At 37.0% G+C, this 25358-nt stretch overlaps 1 protein-coding gene across 3 annotated transcripts in view; it reads left to right on the forward strand.

Annotated features, from left to right (window-relative positions):
- The window catches only part of ITPR1 (inositol 1,4,5-trisphosphate receptor type 1), a 229458-nt gene that overhangs the window by 64789 nt on the left and 139311 nt on the right, over positions 1-25358 (forward strand). For 2 of the 3 annotated variants that reach the window (XM_029285403.1, XM_029285402.1), the window contains 7 exons: positions 11332-11447; positions 16903-16989; positions 19183-19341; positions 20717-20815; positions 20955-21038; positions 21128-21274; positions 23809-23904. In XM_029285403.1, coding sequence (XP_029141236.1) covers positions 11332-11447; positions 16903-16989; positions 19183-19341; positions 20717-20815; positions 20955-21038; positions 21128-21274; positions 23809-23904 — 788 coding nt within the window. Of the gene's footprint in view, positions 1-11331; positions 11448-16902; positions 16990-19182; positions 19342-20716; positions 20816-20954; positions 21039-21127; positions 21275-23808; positions 23905-24444; positions 24490-25358 lie in introns of all 3 variants that reach the window. The other variant, XM_015822583.1, reaches the window with a different exon arrangement.

The following is a 25358-nucleotide window of genomic DNA, read 5'->3' on the forward strand; positions in this document are numbered from 1 at the left end:
AGAAAGTAGAGGAATTTTTCCAAAAGTTTCTCCTAAAATAAAATCAATGCTATTTTGGAACACACATTAATGTCAAGAGCGCATGGTCTATTTTTATTTAAGTGTAATCATGGAAATGACAAGTATACGATGGAGGAGTGTTAAAGCACCTAATATTCTGTATGTATCACCCTAGGACGCACTCTGCATTATAAACTTAGCTGCTAATCAGGTGGATATTTATATCTCACACCAGGGAAATATTACATTTTCATTGTCTCACTGAACAGGACACTGGACTGATGGTTTAACTACAATCTGTAATATTTCTTCTCTATTTAAAAATATACAGTACTTGGCAATTTTATGAAGTCTGGGTTAAATGAGTGTTAAGTTCCCTTTGGGGGAGACTTTCCTTTCCTCCTGGTTTCTAAACATTTGTTCCTTCCATCTGCATCCTGGCTGTAATAATACTAGTATAAGGACATGTTCTTTTATCCAGCTGCCTGATCTTTAAAACACACACACACACACACACACACATGAAACTCAACCACAACGGGGCCTGCTTCTTTCTGACATTTCACTTTAACTTGCCTTATTTGGTAAAGCTCTGTTCCTTGCTTGCCTCTGGAAGAAGCTGTTCTGCTAGTTTAGTGATTATTTTCCCACTTTCGTTTCTCCTCTTTCGCAGCCAATGCAATCAATTTTAATCATCAGGAGATCTTCCGTTTTAATGAACTTGAAGTATCATCCCTTGCAAATAAGCTTGACAGGAGGTTATCTTGCATTTGATTATGTTATTCAGTTCTTTTAGATTTGAAAGAACTGAAGTCCCTCCCACTGTAATAACTTTCCCAGAAGATAACAAATTGCTAGTTCTTTAGAGCAATGTTTCTTAAACCATTTGTTCTCAGGATCGCTTCCTACTTTTTTTATGTAGGACCTTAAAAGATCTTTTGTTTGAATGGACTACACTTATCAATATTTACCATATTAAAAATTAAAACAGATGCATTTGTAGAATATTTATTTATTGTGTAAAAATCACAATATTAAATTAAGTATAACATAAATAAAATATTTATCATGAAAAAAACCTGTATTTTTTTAACAAATAAATAATAATAATGAGAAGAGTGACATTTGTTTTACATTTTTGTAAATAACTTTAATATTGGGTAAATAATTTTGATTTCTTGGACACCGGAAAGAGTACTGGAGGACCCCTCCCCACCTGGAGTTCTTGGACCACACTAAAAATACTGCCTTAGAGGCTTAGACAATCACATATTCAGTGTTCAAAAGAGCACAGAATACACTGATGCATTATTTTGTGTTGCTTTTGCTTTGAAAGGGAAAGGGGAGGGGGATAAGTTAGAACATGACAATGTACAGATAATCCTCATCCTACAACTATTTGTTTAGTGATTGTTCAGAGTTACAGTGGCACTGGAAAAAGTGATTTATGCTTGGTCCTCATATTTACAACCGTTGCAGCATCCCCACAGTCACATGGTTAAAATTTGGGCACTTGGCAACTGGCATGTATTTATTATGATTGCAACATCCTCACCTGGAATACTGCATCCAGTTTTGGTCATCACATTACAAAAAAAAGATGTTGAGACTTTAGAAAAAGTACAGTGAAGAGCAACTAAGATGATTAAGGATCTGGAGACAAAAACATATGAAGAACGGTTGCAGGAATTGGGTATGTCTAGTCTAGAGAAGGACTAGGGGTGACATGTTAGCAGTGTTCCAGTATTTGAGAGGCTGCCTCAAAAAAGAGGGGGTCAACTTATTTTCCGAAGCACCAGAAGGCAAGACAAGAAACAATGGATGGAAACTAATCAAGGAGAGAAGCAACCTGGAATTAAGGAAAAACTTCCTAACAGTGAGGACAATTAACCAGTGGAACAACTTGCCTTCAGAAATTGTAGGTGCTCCATCACTGGATGTTTTTAAGAAGAGACTGGACAGCCACTTGTCTGAAATGGTATAGGGCAGTGGTGGCGAACCTATGGCACGGGTGCCAGAGGCAGCACTCAGAGCCCTCTCTGTGGGCACACATGCCGTCGCCCCAGTCCTAGGCCTTCAGCTTGGTTTTATAAAACCTTTTCGCTTTAAGCCTCCGCCGCCGTACAAAAAAAAAGTTTCAATCAATCAGTCCATTTCAACTTCTCACGGAAAAAAAAGATCTTGCAAAGTTGGAATTGATTGAACTTTTTAGTCCCACCCAGTCTGCCGTTACCACCACAGCCACGCCCACCCAATGGGCCACACCCACCCAATGGGCCATACCTACCCGGCACCCGACGATGCATAAGTGGGTTTTGGGTTGCAGTTTGGGCACTCGGTCTCTAAAAGGTTCGCTGGTATAGGGTCTCCTGCTTGAGCAGGGGGTTGTACTAGAAGACCTCCAAGGTCCCTTCCAGCTCTACTCTGATTGATCCCACTGTATGGGATTAACAACTCTAGTGATTTGCTTAATAACTGGCAAAAAACACTTGTGAAATTGTGTGCAACTTAGCAACTCTCTTGCTTAGCAACAGAAATTCTAGTCCTGATTAAAAAAAATAAAAATATTAATTCTTGATTAAGTGTGCCCTAAATATATTTAAAGGATTATTACATTGGACCTCTAAAAAGGGGCTTTGGAGAAAGATTAATTTGACCCCAAATTTGATAGACTTGTAGCTGTAATCTAGCAACATTGTGAAAAAAGGAGTTTGAATTCAAATCCTATTGCACTTCATGGAATGAGACAAGAATGTTGATTATCTCCACAGCTATTTTTATAGCAATGAGTATCTTTGGTTCCCTAGGAATACAAAATAAAAATATTAAAGGACATATTAGGGTGAGGAATACTTGTGAAAGATGTGGACCATTTACAGTATATTTCACTAATGCTTCAGATTTACTGAGATATTAAAAGATAAATAGTATCTTCCCAATCTCTTAATTTTCAGAAATCAAAATATGACTTAATGTTTCACTACAAGTTCAGAGAAGATGGAAGAGAAATATTAGATATTATTTTGTGTAATTCACAGATTAAGTATTTAATTTGGGGATTAAAATTATAAAAGTCCCAAATAAACTGTTGCAAGTCCAGTTTTAAAACTTTGCTAAGTGATGAGAAGTGAATTTGAATCAGGGCATGAGATTTTAAGATTTTTCTCTTGAGTTTATTTATTCTGGAGGTCTAAATTTCCTCATGGGGTCTTGTTCTGTGGCTTTTCAAAGCAGTTAAGACAATTTTGCAAAGCTTTTGTTGAACCGTATGTTTGCAGAAAAGATGAGCAGAAGGCTATCACAATATGTTGATGCAAAAAATACCAATAAAAATTGTTATGAGTTTTTAAAACAATGGCTTGTGTTAGATCAGAGTTTTCAAACTGTATTCTGCACAAACTTGATATGGTTCCATGGAAAAATAAGGGCAAAAAACCTGGATTCCAGTTCAGCCGTTTTCTATAAGTAGAGCTCTGTCTCTTGATCAGAGATTTCAGAATTATTTTTTTTTAACTGATAGGGTCCATTGGTTGGAAGAGTTTGAAAATCCCTGGTTTAGCTAATTTATGTTCTATTTTTCTCTGCTGCCTTTGCGTTCACTCATGCATGTACGTGCTCATTCATGCATGCTCTCGTTCTGTTTCTTCCATTATGTAGACACAAACATGATCACTTTGGAGGTATTGATTATGGCTGCGTGCCATTTCAAAAGTTGATAGTTAGAGCTAAAACATAACAAAATACTGTTTTAGGAAGAATATTCTGCCACATGCTTTTGCTGTCTTTCTCTGTGTCAACTCTTCGGTCAAGCAAAGGATTGCATAAAGGATAATGACATTTCCCCACTTATTCCAAAGTTTTGTTGTTGTTTTTTGGTGCTTTTAAATTAGCATTGACTCTTGGTGATTGCTTGTACTAGTCCCTGCCATTTATTTGGCAAGAGTTCGGAAGTGGTTTCCCATTGCCTTCTCCCAGGGCTGACAGCGAGAGTGTTTGATTCACAATCGCCCAGCTGGCTTCGTGCCTAAGGTAAGACTAGAACTCACAGTCACCTGGTTTCTACCCTGGTGCTTTAATCACTACATCAACTGACTCTCTATTCTGAAATGATTCACAGAGTTCCCCAAAAATTATTTTTGTGATTTGTTGTCGCTTGCCCCTCCGATATTTTTGCATGACCCATACCACGCCATTTTGCCAATTCTCATTAGATGGTACAGTAATTCACAACTCATGACCATAATTTGGGGCCAGAATTTCTGTTGCTAAGTAAAGCAGTTGTTAAGTGTGTTGTGCTTGATTTTATGAACTCTTTGTTTTTGTTAAGTAAAGCATGGTAGTTGTTAAGTGAATATCGTGGTCGTTAAGCGAATCCGGGTCTCCCCATTTACTTCATTGGTTGGAAGCTGGCTGGGAAGGTTGCAGACGATGCTCACATGATCCTGAAACACTGCAGCCATTGTAATTGCCAAGTGCACAAATTTTGATCACACGACCGTGCGGATGCTGTAACAGTTGTAAGTGCAAGTTTTTTTCAGTGTTGTCGTAACTTCAGATAGACGCTAAATGAACGATTGTAAGTCAAGGACTACCTGTATATTATGCATTAAGTTCCAGAAAGTAGAGTAACAGCCATTAGGGAGAAAAGAATTTAAAAAAAAATTCCATAGTTGGGTTATTTAATAATTTTAGGAAAATAGTTTTTCTCCAATTTCTTTTCCTATGAAGATTTAATATCAGAGCATAAGTGGAATAATCCTACTGCTACATTCACACTAATGCACTTTCTCAAGCAGAGAATAAAAGGTTTTGATATATAGTCAGGATACTGGAATAATCGTCAAGGGACTATTCTGAATTCACATGCTTTCTAAAACAGTGCAGCTTTTCAACCCGTAAAGAGGGAAAGCTGCAGATGAAACAGATGTATATGTTTTATAGTAGACCCAATACACCTGTATTTTTGTTTCTTATTATCTGACCTGAACACAATATATATTATAAGAGACTATTCCCATTCCCGCACATGTGCCCTATTGTATCACTTAAAAAAAAAAAAAGGAATGGGTAAATATTAATTTGGGAGGGAATGCCTTATAGATAAAATAACTGTTGTCTTTGCTTCTTTTGTGGAATTGCTTTAATAGGTATCCTTTTATCCCAAGATTTATATGTAGATGCACTAAACTGAAAAAAAAACCCTCTAGCAATCTGTTCTTGGACTATTAAATTAAATGAATATTAAATGAAATTTTAAAAAATGTTTAAAAGCATGCTTGGTAGTCTATTGCTCAAAATATTATTTCTTCCAGATCTTCCACATTTCATCTTTATTTATTTTTTTTAAAGATAAACACACTCTTGTGTCAATCTCAATTCCAGGTGGACTACAAACCTTCATAGAGTTTTGTTTATAGGATTACACAACAGGTTACCTTTGTTTTCTTTGAATGTTTTGTGTACTTTGTTTTCTTTGAATGTTTTGTGTACTAGTCTAGCAAAGAATGCAGGAGTTCTTCAAGGATTAACCAGGCTGACTAGGAATTGCCACTTATCTATATAAATAAAAATGTAAATGTTCGTTTGTTCAAAATCTTAAATCTCTGAAAGTTCTTCATCGATTGCTTTGAAATTTTGACACAACGTTGCATTCGAATACACGTGTGTTTCTATATACCTATATTATATAGATGTCACACCTGTGACAGGTAAAAACATGCTTTTTTGAAAAACAGCGCCATCAGTTGGACGTAAAAGCAACACACGCTTTTACCAGACTAATATTGGTGGTAACATTGTGATAAAGGCAGTTACCTTTGAGTATTCTGTGAATTTGAATAACTTGCAAAATCACTGTTAAATCCCTTCAAGGAATGGGACCAGGTTACCGGAGGAACTGTCTCAGCCCAATCACATTGACCCATCTCACCTGGTCAGACATGTTGCGAATCCCATTGATTAAAGAATTTTGACTGGTGGATCTAGGAAGAGAGCCTTCTCTGGCATTGACCCCACCCTCTGGAGCACCTTATTCAGAGAGGTGAGGTGGGTCCCCACCCTTCTGGCCTTCCAAAATAATATTAAGACTGGGCTCTGCCAATTGGCATGGAGTTCTAAGATGGATATGAAGCTTGAGGAAGGTTGGTAATGTGAAGCTGCACTGTCCACCTTTATAATCTTTTAATGGCTGAGTTTTTAATTTGTTTAATTTGGTTTTAACTCTATTTTTATTCATCTTTTTATACCACAGCATGTTTTTTTTATTAAGAACTGCCTAGAGTCACTTAAATGATATGGACAGTGTTAAAGTTCATTGTGGTCATAGACCAACATGATAAAATAAGTAAGCATATATACAATAAAAGTGAATACAAGTTACAAAACTATAAGGTATAATCAGAAGTAATTGCTTAACAAATAAAACTTTCCTAAGATTCAGTAGATATAATCCATATAAACATATCATTCAGTAACAGGAAAAAAAATAGAGATTGGAATCAAATAATGTTCCTGTATTGTCTTTTAGTTTAATATTAGGTAGCAGCACAGACACACAACATATGATTATATGATGGCATTTCAGGTGCTTGACATCTAATTTGCATTTACAATTGGTTGCAGCATGCTGCAGTCATGTGATTGCAATTTGTGACTTTTTTCCTGCTAGTTGCTGGAAAAATATACCCATTTTGGGAGAATGGATTATTCTTATTAATGACCATGTGATTCCCATAACGACCATGATAAGTCACGTTACAACTATCATAAAAACAGTCCAAAAACCAAGTCAGGTTATTTGGTGGCCTGCTTAAAGACCGCAACAACTCATGATAAAAATTCTGGGCCCAATTGTGGTCATTAAATGAGAACTAGTGGTAATAATTTCAGTCCACTATCTTGGTATAAGACAATAAAATAAAAAGTGTGGTAGTGACTCCCCTCCCTGGAGCCAGAAGACTAAAAATGTTCATTGAAAGGTGCATTATTATGCTCGCTCTTTAACACAGCTGTAGGGAGCACATTGAGAAATATTCATGGAAAAACTCTATGGAACTTTTGAATTTATTTTTTTTGGGGGAGGGACCCTTTGAGTCAATATTGTCTCTGGCAACTGCCTGGATATATCCCTGCAGTTTTCTTGGCAAGATTTTTGCCAGAATGGTTTGCCATTGTGTGCTTTCTAGAGGGTGAGAGAGAATGACTGGCTTAAAGTCATCCAGATGACTTTATATCTAAGGCAGGATTGGACAGGATTAGCCTACTGCCTTACCCTCTACACCGGGGGTCTTCAAACTTGGTCCTTTTATGACTTGTGGACTTCAACTCCCACAATTCCTCAGCCAGGCACGTTGGCTGAGGAATTCTGGGAGTTGAAGTCCACAAGTCATAAAAGGGCCATGTTTGAAGACCCCTGCTCTACACCAAACTGGCATTCTTGGAATTGAATATTTAGCTGATTCATAAATGTTACTATATAGTCCAGGAAAAAAAAACACTGGGAAGAAGTCTTGAGACTGTTTGCCAATCACAACATATTAATCTTTATTTAAAAGTAAAAATGTCCTCATCATACTTGAGATCTTTTTATAGGTTCAGTTTTCCAGTGCTATTATATATTGCCCCTGATTTATATGTTATATGATGTTAAACATGCTCAAAAACCATTGAAAACATTATTAAAAATCTAATTGTTATGGCATATGTATTTTAATAACATTTGTCCAACATCCCGGGCTGGAAATTACCAATTCCTCATCAGGATCGTGACTACTGTCATGAAGAAAAAACACTGAGAGTTGTTTGCTGTTTCCAGTGATTATATAGCACTATCCTCAGGAAGAGGAATAACAAGTGAGGGCTCCCAAAATTCCTTCTTATACTGAGTTGATTTATACGTATATAAATAACAATTTGTGCTGTAGTCTTCTGCGAAGGAATAACTCAAATCCAAAGAAGGCTCAGTTCTAGGACTAGCCCATTCTCTTCCTGTGAAAGATTTAAGGAGATCTGGAGTAAAATCAGATAATAGTAGAGTGAATGAATGCAGATATATGTATCCCGGGATACTGTTGCAGAATCCAATCTGAGTCAGTCACCTGGACCCGAAGTTTAGTCTTCCGAGCTTTCAGACTCGTGCTGGAGCCCATCCTGAGGGAACTTCTCTGTACCAGAATGTGTATAGAGTGGTGAAGTGACCCATTTGTTCATAATCTTTTAAGGGATACTCAGTTTTGAAGTAATCTATTTTTTTTCTTTAATGTCATCTTTTAAAAATTTTATTCCTATGCAACTCCTATATATAACTAGCAAAATGAGAACACATAATAGAACTGTATATTCTATTGTGTTATCTACTGGATTACATAATGGCAGCCTAAAGTTTTATTTCTGCCTAATTGCAAAGAGGCACTTGGAACAGCTGTTCTATTCCCCCCCACACATTTCTGGCAGCTAGAAGTTTTAATGGTTACTTGGAGCAGACAGTTTTGAAAGAGCTTGATTTCATTTTTGCATTATCAGTTGCTTAGCGACCATTGAGAGGAAGTGAGGTGCTTCGAATACTGGAATGAACTCTCTCTTCTTCACTTCCTGTCCCTGAAATAGTGCCCAATTGTATTTTGCCAAGCTCTTGGTGTAAATACTCAATATTCAATTTTTTATGTTATCTTGACAGTATCAAATAATGGCATAGCAAATCAGAAGGAAATGCTAAAAAGGGCTTTGGGGGGGCCCTCTTTTTTTTAAGGTTGATAAAAATCCAATGTTTGTTTATTTAATTTGTATAGCTGCCCATTGCACATTCATGCCTCTGAGTGGTTTACCAAATTAAAACAATAACCATCAAACATTAAAAACATTAAGACAGTTAAACAATCAAACACTGTACAGTACAGTCATAGGATAGCACAGTCAACTTAAGGGTCTTACCAGTGTGGGAAGGATTTAATAACCATGGAAAGAATTTTAATTCAAATTTACATTTATTCCTATACTGTCTCTGACCCTCCTTTCCATCATTAACATGACCCACAAATAACCGAAACTAGAAAAAAAGTCCTTTCACAATATTGAATTTCCCTGGGTACACACAGAGGTGGCACCAAAGCCCCCACATAGAAACACATCAAAGGGGAAAGATCTACGCAATCGGCAAAGAGCTGCACATCTATCAAATTAAACATTACAGAGATTACATTCACAAACTTACCTACACCCCATAAAAGAACTACCATTGCCATGTATGTGTCTGATCTCTGTCCATTTATAGGTATCTTCTGGAGCAGATTCTTCATCTCGAATAAAACTGCCTGCCTCCTTTTTAGTCAGCTGTCCAGTGTCCTTCTTCCGCAATCCTGCTTGGATTGAGAGCTCATATACTTCTAACACCAGCATTTTATGGGCTCTCTACCACTCTGATCCTCAGGCCTGATGGCTAAGCCAGGTCTTTAATAATAATAATAATAATAATAATAATAATAATAATAATAATAATAATAATAATAATAATAATAATAATATTGACAAATTCGCTATTAGTCAATTGCAAAAGGCGGCCTTACTAGGAACTGCTTCCATCCTGCGACGATATCTGTAATACCATCAAACATCCACATCTGCCTATCCCAGGTCCTGGGTAAGGACTCGATAGGTAGACAAAATGCCAAATCCAGTCTGAACATCTGGCTGACTGTGCGATGATCCATAATAGTAATAATAGTAATAGTAATAATAATAATGATGATGATGATGATGATGATGATGATGATGATGATGATGATGATTGGACTATTGCAACGCTCTCTACATGGGGCTCCCCTTGAGGTGCACCTGGAGGCTCCAGCTAGTTCAGAATGCAGCCGCGCGGGGGATCCTGGGGGCCTCTAGATACTCCCATGTAACCCCTCTCCTGCTCAAGCTGCACTGGCTGCCTGTGGCCTTCCGGGTGCGCTTCAAGGTGTTAGTAACAACCTTTAAAGCGCTCCGTGGCAATGGACCTAGGTATTTGCAAGACCGCCTCCTACCAAACACCTCCCTTCGACCAGTCCGCTCCCACAGAGAGGGCCTCCTTAGGGTGCCGTCGGCCAGACAATGCCGGCTGGCGACCCCCAGGNTTTTAGTGGGGGTTTTGTATGGGGTATTTTTAGAGCAGGCCTGTTATTTAATTTGATTTTAGAACAGAAATTTGTGTATATTTATCGTGGTTTTTATTATCGCCTGTTCACCGCCCTGAGTCCCGTAAGGGAGATAGGGCGGTATATAAATTCAATAAATAATAATAATAATAATAATAATAATAATAATAATAATAATGATAATGATGATGATGATGATGATGATGATGATGATGATGATGATGATGATGATGATAAAGTTGGAAGGGACCTCGGAGGTCATCTAGTCCAACCTCCTGCTCAGGCTTTCCATTGAGAATCTATGTTAAAGTTGTTAAGCAGATGTTGTGCAAATGATAGCTGGGGCTTTCTAGCTTTGAGATTAACATTGTCACTGTTGTATGCTTCTTTGTAAGTTTGGTCGTCCAGCACAGAAAACCTTCAGTCAGTGTTCTTGTGATCTCTAATAAATTTCCACAACAAAATCACCTTTGTTTCTTTCTTTCATTTACCTTTAGTCCTGTTAACCAAAAGCTCTCGACGGCATTTCTATGTTCCAATTTGAGAATTTCTTTAGTTATCAAGCCATAATCTTTGTACAAAAAGATACCGTTTGAGTGTTTGAATTGCTTTTTAACATCCCAAAGGGCTTTATTTGTAATAACTTTTCAAATATTCTGAAAAGCATCCACATTACTTGTATTGTTTAAGCTATTAATGTCTGTATAGAAGTTAACCTTTGATTTAGAGTTAGAAAAAATGTTACTTTATTTCTCTGAGTCTATAAAAACTTTAGCAGAAAGGAGAAACATTAAAAATACAAGACAATGCTAGATATTTTTCCCAATGTAAAGTGTTAAAAACTGTTAAAATGGATATCAGAGCTTTTAAAATGTAGTTTGGGGATCAGTACTTCACAAGCACTTCTACTTTATAATGTTTATTATAATTGAAGATTAACAAATATTTCAGTTCAAAATTGCCCAAGATAATTTAGAAATAATTTGCTTTATTATCTCAAAAAGTGACTAGTTGACAAAACTTTCCTTCCTTTAGGCTCACACACCATGGCTTAGTTTTCCTACTGTTTCATTCCGAGAACTTTTGATTTCCTGTGTCTTGTTTTAAATTGTTTCCTTAAACATAAAATGCACAGATCAATAGTAATAGCATATATTAATAATCGCTGCAATAATCTTTTTCTTATGCCTCTGTACAGACTGCCTTTTTAAATTATGCCCCATGAATCGCTATTCTGCACAGAAGCAGTTCTGGAAAGCTGCTAAACCAGGAGCTAATAGCACAACTGATGCGGTTTTGCTCAACAAACTACATGTGAGTATGTGTCCTGGAGTGACAATCTTCAAGCTGGTCTCAATCTAATTTCAGAGCTACCAATGTGGCATTAATTGTTTGAAAAGAATATAGCACTGAATTTCAACTAAAGATTTGAAAAGGGAACTATTAACCTAGGTCAGGGGTAGGCAACCTTGGCTCGAAGTCCACAAGTCATAAAAGAGCCAAGGTTGCCTACCCCTGACCTAGGGTAATAAAGATAGATTTAAATATGTGTCTGTTATATACTGCTCACAAAAATAAAGGGAACGCAAACCCCTTCAGTTCCATGGTAAAATGTTCCCTTTATTTTTGTGAGCAGTATATTTTGAAAGGTGGACTTTATATTTGAGGCCAGATATTTATATATTCTTATATTTTTGCAGCATGTAGATTCACATGACATGCTGAACCTTCCCTTTCCTTTCCTTCCCTCCCCCTCTATCCCATCCCACCCCACCCTGACTCAAACAGCATGACTCTGGGAGATCATACAGCTCAAAATATCAAACAAACAATAAATAAATAAATAAAACTTGCCATCTCCCATTTAATTACAAAATATAAATATTATAAATATTAAATGGCAAACAAGCAATAAACCCAATAACCAAAATGGAACTTTTACTTAACTGGCTCCTAATGTCCAGGGAAAGAGGCTGGTCTCACATGGTTTTCCTATATTGTGTGTTATATATTGGGGAGGGGGAAGGGTCAATCCAGAGAGCAAAGCCAATCACAATCAAGTCCCATGCAATGACAAGATTTAAAAGAAAGAATCGGGAGTGTGCCCTCTCTATAGGATCACTGTGGATTGGGGAGAAGTTCTTAGAAGAAGACAGTTCCTCAAGTCTTATGAAATGTAGACTTTAAAATTGATAACCAGCATTTTGAATTGCATCTGAAAACCCACTGGAAGCTAGTGCACTCCACAGAATAGGGTGTTGCATTCAGAACCAACAGAAGCTTCTGGATAGTCTTCATGGGCAGCTCCATGTAGAACCTGTTGCACTAATTCAATCAGAAGTGACTAAGTCACTTAAGGCATGAGTGACCATGAACAGGTTCTCCTGGTCCAGAAATGGATACAACTGGTGCACAAGATGCACTTGTGCAAAGCTGCTTTCCCTGGCCAAAGTTTTCACCTGATTTTTGAACAGGAGTTGTGAATGCAGGGGGGAAAAAACCAAATTGCACCCAAGTCTCAATAGGATAGAGCCACTCCATTCCAAAGCAAAGAGCAAATCCCAGATGTGAATGTCTCCAAATCCTTAGCCGCTTACTCTTGGCAGGGTTGAATCACAACTTATTCCTCTTTGTCCAGTCCTTCACTGGAAAAGAAGTTGACCACTGAATGGTTGAGGTCAAAGATGTAGAACTGGATATCATCCACATATTGAGGATATCATACCCCACAACGACCAGTGGCTTCATGTAAATATTTTAAAAAGGGAGGGAGGCAGAGCCCTGAGACAAAGCAAGAGCCTTGGGCTTGACTACTTCCCTTGCACTTCCAAGGCCAGACTGGAACTGGCCTTGGAAGGAGAACCACACAAAAGAGTGCCTTCCACTCCCACCCACCCCCTTTGCCTAATTTAGTGTGCAAACCCAGAAAATGTGAAAAAATGAATAAACCATCATTGTGACTGGCTTATTTATTGAGTCTTATTAACCCAGCTAGTGTTCACTTTATCTGAAAAACAGAAAGCAAAACAAATATTTACGTTTGTACAAAATGAAAGTAGAAACAAACACGTATTTTTAATCAATGAATTATTTAAAATTGCACTGTTCCACAGGGAACAATTTTTTATTGTTTCCTTTGTATTCTTTTTTATTGTTTTCAATATGTTGTGAGCCACCCAGAGTTGCATCTGCAACATTTATTAATCGATGGGATAAATGAATTACCAGTAAATATCCCTTTTCTATATGTCTGGTCCTTCTGAGGAAGGAAACAACCAAACTGAATCTAAAGAACCAGCATTACAGTGTGAGAAACTGGAAATGTGTAACTTCTACTGAGGGAAAATAATTACAAATGATTTGATCCTTTATGTCAGGTCAGTTCCTGGTATTAAAAATGCCTTTGGTTAACCTTGTAAACATTTCATGTGGTTACAGGAGATTAAGAACCTGTTCTTTATAAAATTATTGCCCGGCAGTGCACACAGTCTCAGATGAATTGAAACCGAAGGATGTTTCAAAAATAGCTTGATGGGATCTAGGCTGGGTAAGAATACAAAACAGGCAAGCAAGCCCAAACAAGCATTTGGCTCTTAGCCATATTTAGCAGCACTAAGAAAAGGCGTCCTTGTGTGTGTGTATGTGTTTGTAAGATTATTTAAAATGCTACCCGGTTCTTGGCTGCAGCAGGCTAACCGAGTCTCTTTTGAACAGAGGAATGCAATAGAGAAAGCTTAGATAATACAGCCGTTGGTTTTTCATGAGTAATTTCTCCCAGTGTAAGGAGTACACAACATCTGGATGCAGAGTGTTCATTGAGGATCAAGGCTGTTTCCTGTCTTGGTACTTTTTCTTCCATGTGGTTTGAAGTAATCTGTAAAAAAATGTTCAACATGCATTTTTAGTCACGTGCATTTTTGGCTTGTGTATCTAATGGTGGAATTCAGGATCTTCTGCTGTAGATCAAGCTGTGCTAAGGGTCAGGTTATTTTAAACTAATACCATTTAAGGGATTTAGGAATCTGGGACGAGTTTTAACTGGAATACAAAATCATTTCTTCTTTTAACAAAGTGACACCTAGTGGCTGCTACATAGAACGATTTCTTTGCTCGTTCAAAAAAAAAAAGGTACCAAAAATGGCATCTTTGTTAAAATAACGGAAATCATGCTACAACGTCATCATCAATAACAGCAATGTAAAACATGCACACTTTTTATTTAAAAATAAAATCTCAAGAGGTAGACACACTACTTCAGGGTCTTCTAAAAATCAAGATAACAAGGAAACTAGAGAAAATAATTCGCATGTTGGTTGTATCAGGTTCCAGTGCCAAACGCACTGAAAAAAGTGACTTATGACCCTTTTTCACACTTATGACTGTTGTAGCATCCCCATGGTCAAGTGATCAATATTTGGATGATTGGCCACTGGCTCATATGTATGACGGTTGCCATGTCCCGGGGCCATGTGATCAACTTTTGTGACCTTTTGTGACCAGCAAAGTCAGTGGGGAAGCCGGGATTCCCTTTACAACCATGTTACTAATTTAACAGCTGCAATGATTCACTTAACAACTATGGCAAAATTTAAAGTTTAAAATGGTTATTAAGTTATTAACTCACTTAATAACTGTCTTGCTTGGCAATGGAAATTTTAGGGGTCATAAGTCAAGGACTACCTTTTTAGACCTGTATTTCTTAAACTTTTTGCTCTAAGGATCCTTTCCTACTTTTAAAAATTATGGAAGAACCTCAAAAGAACTTTTGTTGTGTATAGCAATAGCGCCTGAAGGCAGGACAAGAAGCAACGGATGGAAACTAATCAAGGAGAGAAGCAACCTAGAACTAAGGAGAAACTTCCTGACAGTTAGAACAATTAACCAATTAGCCATTTGTCCGAAATGGTGTAGGGTTTCCTGCCTCAGCAGGGAGTTGGACTAGATGACCTCCAAGGTCACTTCCAACTTTATTGTTGTTGTTGTTGTTGTTGTTGTTGTTATTATTATTATTATTATTATTATTATTATTATTATTATTATTATTTAGACTGAGACAGGTAGTCCTCAGCTTACGACCACAATTGAGCCCGACATTTATGTTGCTAAGTGAGAAATGTGTTGAGTTGGTCTCATTTTACGATTTGTCTTGCCACATTTGTTAAGTGAATCACTGCAGGTGTTAAGTTAGTAACATAGTTGTTAAGTGAATCTGGTTTCCCCATTCGCTTGTCAAAACCTTGAGGCTAATATGAGCCAGTTATCAAGCATCTCAATGTAAATCACGTGGCTGTGGGAATGCTGCAATGGTCGTAATTGTGACAAATGGTCGTAAGTCACTTTTTTCAGTCCTGTTGTAACTTCGAACAGTCACTAAATGAACTGTTTTAAGTCGAGGACTACTTTTATATCGCCCCTTAGTGCTTTACAGCATTCTCTGGGCAATTTAAAATATCAGCATATTGCTCCCCAACAATTTGGATCCTCATTTTACCAATCTCAGAAGGATGGAAGGCTGAGTCAACCTTGAACCCTGTCAGGATCGAACTCTAGGCTGTAGAAGTAAATGCCATTTTTCCTCTCCATCCTTTCTTTCCATTTGTATGGTGGCATTTAAAATATTCTTCCAAGTCTGCATTGAATGTACATTATTTTCAGCAGCAGCTTGTGGTCAGGTTGTAGAACTGTACTTGAAATGCAATTTTTGTCTTACTGTTAGTATCTAGCAGAAGAAAGATACCTTATTTCTAAAAATAGGGCTTTAATTTACTATAAAAATTAGCTGTACATATTCTTGGGATTTTATCTTTGTTTTCCTTCTGTGGTTCATTTTTGTTCTTGAAATTAATTTAGATGTAATAACTTATTATTAAGTTCTTGTTTAATGTTGTACACCAGCCAACTTCAGGATTGGGCAGATTAGAAATATAATACACAAATAATTATTTTGGATTTGTACTCTGTCCAAAACTTCAAATTCTGTCTGTGTTCATTGGAAGGAGTTCTAAAATGGGTTGAAATATTTTGGATTAATCCACATGCTTATATAGGCTATTTTATTTCTAATGTCATCTTTTTAGTTGTATATGAGTAAATATGTAATAATGGTTCTGTCCTTATAGACATATATAGCCTGTTTTTTAAACCTCAGAACGAAACTGAGGTTTAGAAAGAAATTTCACTTCTGTTTCTGATATGAACCTGAATGTTAACCCAAATTTATCATCTCATGTCTGATTTTTAGTACATGTGTCTTTTTTTCCTTTTATGTTTTTCTATCACTTTCCCCTGCTTTCTACTTCCCTTTACTTCATCTTTACTCTTCATCTTTACATTTATTAAAATCAAAAAACCAATAAAAGGGACCAGCATTTCCAGCTTGGGTTAGAAAGCAACCAATGGCTGAAAGCAGGCATTTGAAAATAGGAATTTCAAAAACTGGGAATGGACGTGGAATTACGACGGAACAGTTTAATTTTACCCAGCAACTGAAGCCTTGATACTTGTGAGCAGAATTGGATCCGTGGGAGTTTAATCCTACTCTGAGGGGATTAATTACATTTAGAAGGTTTTAATTAGTCATGAGTTACAAGCATGAGTTCAGTGGGTGAACTCTTAAGTTTTGATGAATTCAATTATGCAGTGATTTTTTGGGGGGCGGGGATGGGAATTGCAGTATTGTTTGTGACATCTTTCATTTTAAAAAGCAACTGATTGCAGGTTTTCCCATCCTTGCTCACCAGCGAATCCTTTGTTTCTTTATTAAACTTAGCATGCTGCAGATTTGGAAAAAAAGCAGAATGAAACAGAAAATAGGAAGCTGCTTGGCACGGTTATCCAATATGGTAATGTTATTCAGGTAAGCAAGTCTTGTGTAGTACAGGTAATGTAAATTATTTTTAAACTAGCCTAGAGAAAAATGCAAAATGATATTTCTGAAGACATCCGGATTTAAAAATGCCTGTGGAAAACAAGAAAAAATAAATTAGTGTTGCTATCCTTATTTGATCAGAGACTATATCCTAGTTAGCAGTTTGGTCAGGATGAGAAACCTTTGGCTCTCTAGATGTTGCTGATATCCAACAAGCAGCCACTGCTTGTGTGACCAAAGGTGAGGGATCTCATTCATTAACTTTTGGGATGTTACAGGTTTCTCCCCACCGTAAGTTAACTCTTCAGACTATGTCATCCTTAAACCACCTATTTCTGTCCTCTTAGAAGCATTAAGATTCTGGGAGAGAGAGAGAGAGAGATCCTGTGATGATAGGAAACACCCACTCCTACCTGCTGCCTTCCTTTGCCCCAGAGTAAGTTACTGGGTGTTGGCAATGAAGAAACAGAATTGTAACACACACAGAATTAGGGCTTTGGGGAGTGATCTGTTTGAACACCTGCAGGACAGCTAGGGGGATATGCCAGCTCATCCAGACTCTTGCTCTGTTTCATCAAATAAACTGGCTACTAAATATTCAGGCTCCAGTGTCAGAATGTAGATTTGATTCTGCAAGTGGCTAAAATGACATTGTGAGAGGGGGAGGGAGCTCCCAATTTTCTTATGTTTTTTCTTTGCTAAAATTAATGTTTGGTAGAAGCTTTTTGAGATTATGGTTTTTCAAGTTCTAGGACAGTGGTTCTCAACCTGTGGGTCGGGACCCCATTTGGGGTCGATCGCCCATTTCATGGGGGTTGCCAAGCAAGGCTGTCCACCATTTTTTTTGTCTGCCATTTCTTTCCCCTTTTCCAGCAGGTGCCTTACCTCCCTTGGGCTGGGCCAGCTGGTGGTCGGCCTGCTCCATCTCTGCCGCTTGCCAGCTACGCCTTGGCCGGCGCAGGGGGCGGAACCACGCATGCACGGCGCTCCTGGGCAGGGAAAGTCCTCGACTTACGACCGGTTGGGTAGTCCTCGACTTACGACCGGTTTAGTCCTCAACTTACGACCGGTTTAGTCCTCGACGTACGACCAGTTTAGTCCTCGACTTACGACCGGTTGGGGTCGCGGCATTAAAAAGGTTGAGAACCACTGTTCTAGGAGTTCTGGCTTTATTGATACAGGAAGACTGACTGGTGCTGGAAAGTTGAATTATTTCCCAGTGTCAACATTATATAATAATAATAATAATAATAATAATAATAATAATAATAATAATAATAATAATAATAATAATAATAATAATAATAATAATAATAATAATAATAATGATGATGATGATGATGATGATAAGTAGTAGTAGTAGTAGTAGCAGTAGTAGTAGTAGTAGTAGTAGTAGTAGTAGTAGTAGTAGTAGTAGTAGTAGTAGTAGTAGTTGGAGGTCATCTAATCCAACCCCCTGCTCAGGCAGGAAACCCTATATCATTTCAGACAAATGGCTATCCAATCGCTTCTTAAAAACCTCCAGTGTTGGAGAATTTACTGCTTCTGAGGCAGGTTGTTCATCTTCATCTTCATCATACTTCCATTATCCAAATATTAATTTAATACTGAAACATTCTTGGAGAACTGGCTTCAGTAACATAAAACAAATCCAATTTAAAGTTCTTACTATGTCATGAAAATTGTTGGCAAATTGTTGGAGTGGAAGGTTTTAGAAAGAAAAAAAAGCTGATAAACATATTAAACATCTGCTTGCCAAGTGCCATTTACCAACTATTCTGTATGGCTGATGTAACTATACAAGTCTTCAATAAACTTCTTCCTAAAGTGTGAAATATCGCTGGAACTGTAGAAAATTGTGGGTAGAATGCTCAACTGCTGCATATCATTCTGCATTATAATATGAACAGTACAGGAGTTTTAAAAGCATCAGTGAATTACATTTCCACTTCGAACAATAATCAGCTGCTAAGCTATAGTTTGGGTAACCATTGCTGCATATGCCATAATGCAATGATTTCTCACATTACCCCATTACTTATGACTCCTAACCGCTATGTACATTGTACTAAGCCAAAAGCAAACCAAATGATGATGTATACAAAATGTCAACCTTCTGAATAATTGTTGCAGCAGGCAGAACTATTTTAATTTGTTTAATTTGCTTTTCTTTCCTTCCAGCTTCTTCATTTAAAAAGCAACAAATATTTAACAGTAAATAAGAGACTTCCAGCTCTGCTAGAGAAGAATGCTATGAGAGTAACCCTAGATGAGGCTGGCAATGAAGGTTCCTGGTTTTATATACAACCCTTTTACAAACTGCGTTCTATAGGAGATAGTGTAAGTTTGCAGAACTGCCAGGGAAAATGGTTTGTAATATGAAATGTTAAGCGTTTTCTTCATCACTTACTTTCTTGTACTTAATTAAATGCATTGTTTATATAATGCAGTGGTGCTTCTCTGTTCCGTCCTATGAAAACAATTGTGCATGAGAGAAAGAAAATTACTACAGAAACAAATGTTTTGAAAACAAACATTTTTAAAGAGCAGGACAGTAACTGTTTAGATTTGGAAAGACTATGAAAATGATGTCATTCTATTCACTTAAGAATTCCTGTGCTGGATATTGTAGTTTATATCAATCCATCAATAATAATTTACTTATTGCAGGGGTGTCAAACTCAATTTCACTGAGGGCCACATCATCATTGTGGTTGCCCTGCGGGGGCTGGGGGTGTGTGGCCAGAGTGGGTGCAGCCTACTGGGTGGGCGTGGATGGAGTGGGTATGGCCTACTGGGTGGGCGTGGCCAGTTCTACATCATTCGCGTCAAGAGTGCCTATGGGGGCCTGGGCAGGAGTGGGACAGATCTGAGGGTCTCTGGAAGAAGGGGGTGGGACTGGGGCAAGCGCCAAGGCATGGTCCACCGGGGCAAGTGCCAAGATGGCCACCACAAAATTGTACATTGGGTCCCGGCTGGCCTGGGCCAGGGCCAAAACAGCGGGGGCCATTCCCTCACTGTTTCCACGATGGCTTCGTGAGCCACATAAAACCACTTCGCGGGCCGCATCCGGCCCCCGGGCCTTGTGTTTGACATGTCTGACTTATTGCAATAAATATTAGCCTCAAGGCTTCATAGAACTCTTTCTGCTCTTTCTGTTCATGGCTGTCCAATGCACCACAAGCAATATTGATTTGTTATTTAATGCATTTAATTACTTGCTTTATTAAATTCATTTAATTTATTTTAAGTCAGTTATTTGTGCCATGCTTCAGCAACTCGTTCAATTCATGTCTACCAAAAATTGTTATTGTGGTATATCAGAATAAAAATAGTACACTCAACTTTGCCAATCCCTGAAAGAATTAGCAAGACTAAAGCTAGAGAGGGAATTCCCTAAAATCTCTGTGTGTCACCATCCTCAAAGTATTCTCTCCAGTCAGCAGCTTCCTAATCTTAGATGGTACTTGAGGACAATTTCTAAAGATGATCTTGTTATATGAACAAAAGCACATGGAGGATGTTCTGAAGGGCATGGCTTAAATAATATTATTTTTACTTAAAATGTTACTTTATTTTCTTAATACATTTGATGCCCTAAACCTAATGATGTTCATTTCCAAATAAATTTGCAGCCATTTCCAGTGGTCATAGCTTTATACAACATTGCCTTTGTAATGGTAGATAAAAATGAAATGGAAACCTTGTTTTTCAGGTGGTCATCGGGGACAAGGTAGTCTTAAACCCTGTTAATGCTGGCCAGCCTCTGCATGCCAGTAGCCATCAACTAGTGGATAATCCGGGCTGCAATGAGGTAGGTTAAGAGCTCATGAGAGTTAGAAATAATTGATGCGCCATTTAGTTTTCCACATAATTGTAAAGAGGGACAATTAATTGCAGATCATGGTGTGTCTTTGTATACTTGTTTTATCTGTGGCATTCTGTTTTTATAGGTAAATTCCGTGAATTGCAATACAAGCTGGAAAATAGTTCTTTTTATGAAATGGAGTGACAATAAGGACGATATTCTAAAAGGAGTAAGTTGAAAAATGTATCTCATCACTAGGCTTTTCACAAAAATACGACCCCGACATTTCTGTTGATTGATCTTTCATTGTCCTTACAGGGGGATGTGGTACGGTTGTTCCATGCAGAGCAGGAAAAATTTCTTACTTGTGATGAACATCGAAAGAAGCAACATGTTTTTCTGAGAACTACTGGGAGGCAGTCAGCCACATCTGCAACTAGCTCAAAAGCTCTGTGGGAAGTTGAGGTAAAGATGGGATTAAAAATAGCTAATGTGGCTTTGTAATGAATATTCCTACACTGAGGATTTCAAACCTTGATGAAAAGCTGAAAGCTGTGCTGAAACACAGATTGTATCATATTTCTAACATGGCAGGATTGTTTCATATAGAATACATAACCAAATAGGTTTTGCTCCAGGATGGATTAGGATGCTTCCAATGAATAAAAGATCATCCAGATTTGAGTTTTGATTGTTTTCTTGGTGCTCTTTATTCTGCAGCTGGATGTTCACACAGTGTGTTGTTGTTGAGCAATGGAAAATAAAACATTGATGTCTTCCAAAGCAAATAATAGTGCTTCCTATTAATAGAACTGGTTTTGCTTGAAATTATTTTAATTGCAATAAAACAAAATAGCATGTTTGTTTTCATACAATTATCTGATTTAAGATTCCACAAAGAAGACCACAACAATTAATCTTCTATGAATGCAGCCATGACAATTTCAGCTAGTATCGCTATACTGTATGTTACAAAGAAATTCACCCTTTTATTATTTATACACTTTCTTCAAGAGGTCCTTGAAGAAGTCCACCAGAAATGGCATTTATTGCAAGAGAGAGCAACATTTTAGGGCCATACAAATATTCATGGGAAATGGAAAGGGCTGTAACAATGGGACATTGTTACAAAGGAAGAGGCCATTTTACACAAATAGATCTAGTTTTTAGGACACTGTATATCTGTGGCTTTTATTTGTTTGGTAGGAAACGTTGCTATCAGTTTCAGACAATTTGAATCCCAGGGGTTGCAAAAGAAAAGTTATTCATGGCCTGTTTGTGGTCTTGGGATCATAGATTACCTACCTCTAGTTTATTGCTTTGTAATGTATGGAACATAGTTCTCAAATAACTTCTGGAATAGAATTCTTCCTATTCCATTTGATAGCAACTCTTATCTAATATTAGCAGAGTCTGTTCCTTCTTTAAAATCAACCACACAGTAGTTAACAGCCATCCTATGTATATCTACTGAAAAATCTCAAAGCCAACAGTCTTACTTCCAGATAACAATGTATGGAATTGCAGCTATAGTCACCAGCTATTCCAAGCATATATTTGGAAAAAGCTATATAGTAGTGCACAGAATGGAACTCCCCTTTGTGTTTAACAATCTAGTATAAGAGGTGAACTTTGACAAGACAAATGCTTTTAATAAAATTAACTTGCATATATTTTAATTTTGTTTTTTCTCTTTCAAGGGATATATTCTTTATTAAGACATATTTTGAGTAATCAATATTATCTTAGTCTTTTTCCATAAAATGATTGTATTGTTATAATAAATATATTGGAAATTAAAAGATCATGTAAAGATAATTTCCCCATGCTAATATAGAAGTTAGAGCTATTTAGAACACAAGTGGAAGCACAAACTGATTTCAAAACTAATGGAGGCATGTGCATAGTCATCTAATGAATATTTAACTTGATGTCTAGCATTAGTGACATCAAAAGATCTCATACATCATGATGTAATCATGCAGATTACATGCATTACAAATTTACATTATTTGCACAATGAATGTAATGTAATTTACCTCCTGTGGATGTCCATGGACACATCTGTGTGAAGGAATTCTGTTGGTCTCATATATCAATATTTATCGATACCAACATATGTAAACAGATATTCTCCTTGTAGGAACTCTGCACTGATAGAGTCTTTGCACAGACATACGGTAGACTATAAAGCTGATCATTTCCCCCTATGTCCATAAATATTATGAGTGCTCATATGAATATATATGTTATATCTCTGGGGTCATTCAGTAAACATTTCTTTTAAACAGATTGAAAAACTCACCCAACAAATACAACCAAATTTGTGCTTGTAAATGTTTCAATCTTTATCAAGAGTTAAAAAAAAAGTAAACTCCAAAGTGATTAAAACTGGTTTAATCAAATCCATAAAAGGCCACATTAACAGTTCTCAGTTCGGTGGAATCCCATAACACCTAGCTGTTTGCAAGAGACTTCAAAAATGTCAGATTTTGCCATCTACTCACATGCACAAATCCCCACTGCTGTCCAGTGTATATATGGATAATCTCAAGATCTTTCCTTGGTCTAGAGAAAATTTTTAGCAGTCTGGATCCAGCATCAGTTATCTGTAATATCTCCCACTGTCCATGGGACACCAATTTGCCACTCCTTATTGAAAGCAATTGTGCACAACTATTGAATATTTTTGATTTAGAAAATATACTTTCTCAGCACATTTTTCATCTAATTTTTTCATAGAGAAATACAACGTTATAAATAAGTTGAAGTAACCAGTCATTTTTTGGATGAGTCTTATTATTCCCCTTTGTTTTCTAGCTAATGTTTTGTAGCTAACTTAAATAACATCTTGTTTTGTCATTCCCATTTCATTTTTTTTCTAAATTATTATTTTAGCCATTTTGTTGACAACCCTATCTGCTTAAGGAGAAATGACAAATACTATTCAGAAAGGCAGTTCTCAAGAATTCTCAGAAAGTATTATTGTTACTTTATAGGTAGTACAACATGATCCTTGCCGTGGTGGTGCAGGCTATTGGAATAGCCTTTTTCGGTTTAAACATCTTGCTACCGGACATTATTTAGCAGCCGAGGTATGTATCACAGGAAAACCTCTTACGAAACTTTTTCTCTAACAACCTGATTTCTTATGTTCAAGTTACAGATACATTTACCAGGTAACCATCAAGAGTTGCAAACAATTAGAAAGCTGATGTGTTATTTGGTAAAATCAAATACCAGTCAATACCACGGGCATTTATTTGGAAGAAATTGTGAAAATGTGCTAAAATCTACGCCAATTACTTTTTGTTACTACTGCTTGGATACACCTTCTATTAATAGAAACCAGTATTGAAAAAAATGGTCACATCTTTCCACAAAATGAATGAATTGAGATATTTACATAGCCCATATAATTTTGCTGATAACTTGTTTTTGAAATCTTACATGTCTCATAGATTTTTCCTTTCAATCTTTTTGGGTGTTTGCTTTGATTTACGTAGCATGGAGCTTCCTAATTTTGTAATATTCATACAACAAATATATTTCACTACAGTACTTAGATTTTTGAGAAAGGGGAGTCCAGTTGGCTTTTTTTTTCTTTTTATCTGCTTTTGATTCTCTTCTGTCAGATAAATCCTAACTATATGAAAGCTAACCAGGGATGTCAGTCTTCAGTAAGTATAGGGAAGAGAACCCTCAATCAAAAAGTGTTCACCAATGTTCAAATTACTGGGATAACAGGAAGGGAAGCTGTTAATGGAATCTACGTGCTCCATCTCCTGTCTCTGAACTTTGGTCTAATTATGGCCTTTGTGTGCCCTTTCAGTTTCTAATGTAATGATGTAACAGGGGCAAGTCCCTACTGACTGTCCAGCAATTTGAACACTGCTCCTGGTATGATCTTTACTGGGAAGCAGGAGGACAAATGAAGGCTGCAAATGATATAGAGGAAAGATTCTTCATAGTGTTAACTATGTGATTAATGGATATTGAAAACTAGGCTATAATAATTTTAGACACTTAGGCAAGCAAATTTTTGTTTATTCTGGTCACTTTAAATTATATCAACTTCTGAGCAATCTTTTATCTTTTTTTAACTAGAAGGATTATCCATTTGGCATAAGCACTTGAAAAACAAATACTATACAAATTTGTACTGTGTAGTGTGTACTGTATATGAAAGAGCTACTGTATTTCAGATAATAATGTCCAGTTGGAACATTGGGATGTTGAGAAGAAAGACGGTATTGCAACTTTAATTCAGGAGGGTCATCTGGAATTTTACAGAAGCTATTTCTGGTTTCTCTTTGTTTATACACAACAAATCTCAGATTCTTTGCTATCAGGCTTACAGAAAATGTTAGTGGAAAGTAAGAAAAGCAAAGAAGAGATTGTTGGTTTTATTTGTGTTTTTTTTCCTTCACTCTACAATCCCATGAAAACTGCCCCAGAGAGGAAGAGTATTGCATTAGAGCACCATAAGGAGGGTGGGAATTGGTGAATATTTCTTTTCCCCTCATTCCACCAGCAGAATGGGGCTTTG

This window comes from Protobothrops mucrosquamatus, unplaced genomic scaffold, assembly GCF_001527695.2.
Source record: "Protobothrops mucrosquamatus isolate PMUCROS unplaced genomic scaffold, P.Mucros_1.0 scaffold1610, whole genome shotgun sequence".
Lineage (NCBI taxonomy): Eukaryota > Metazoa > Chordata > Lepidosauria > Squamata > Viperidae > Protobothrops > Protobothrops mucrosquamatus.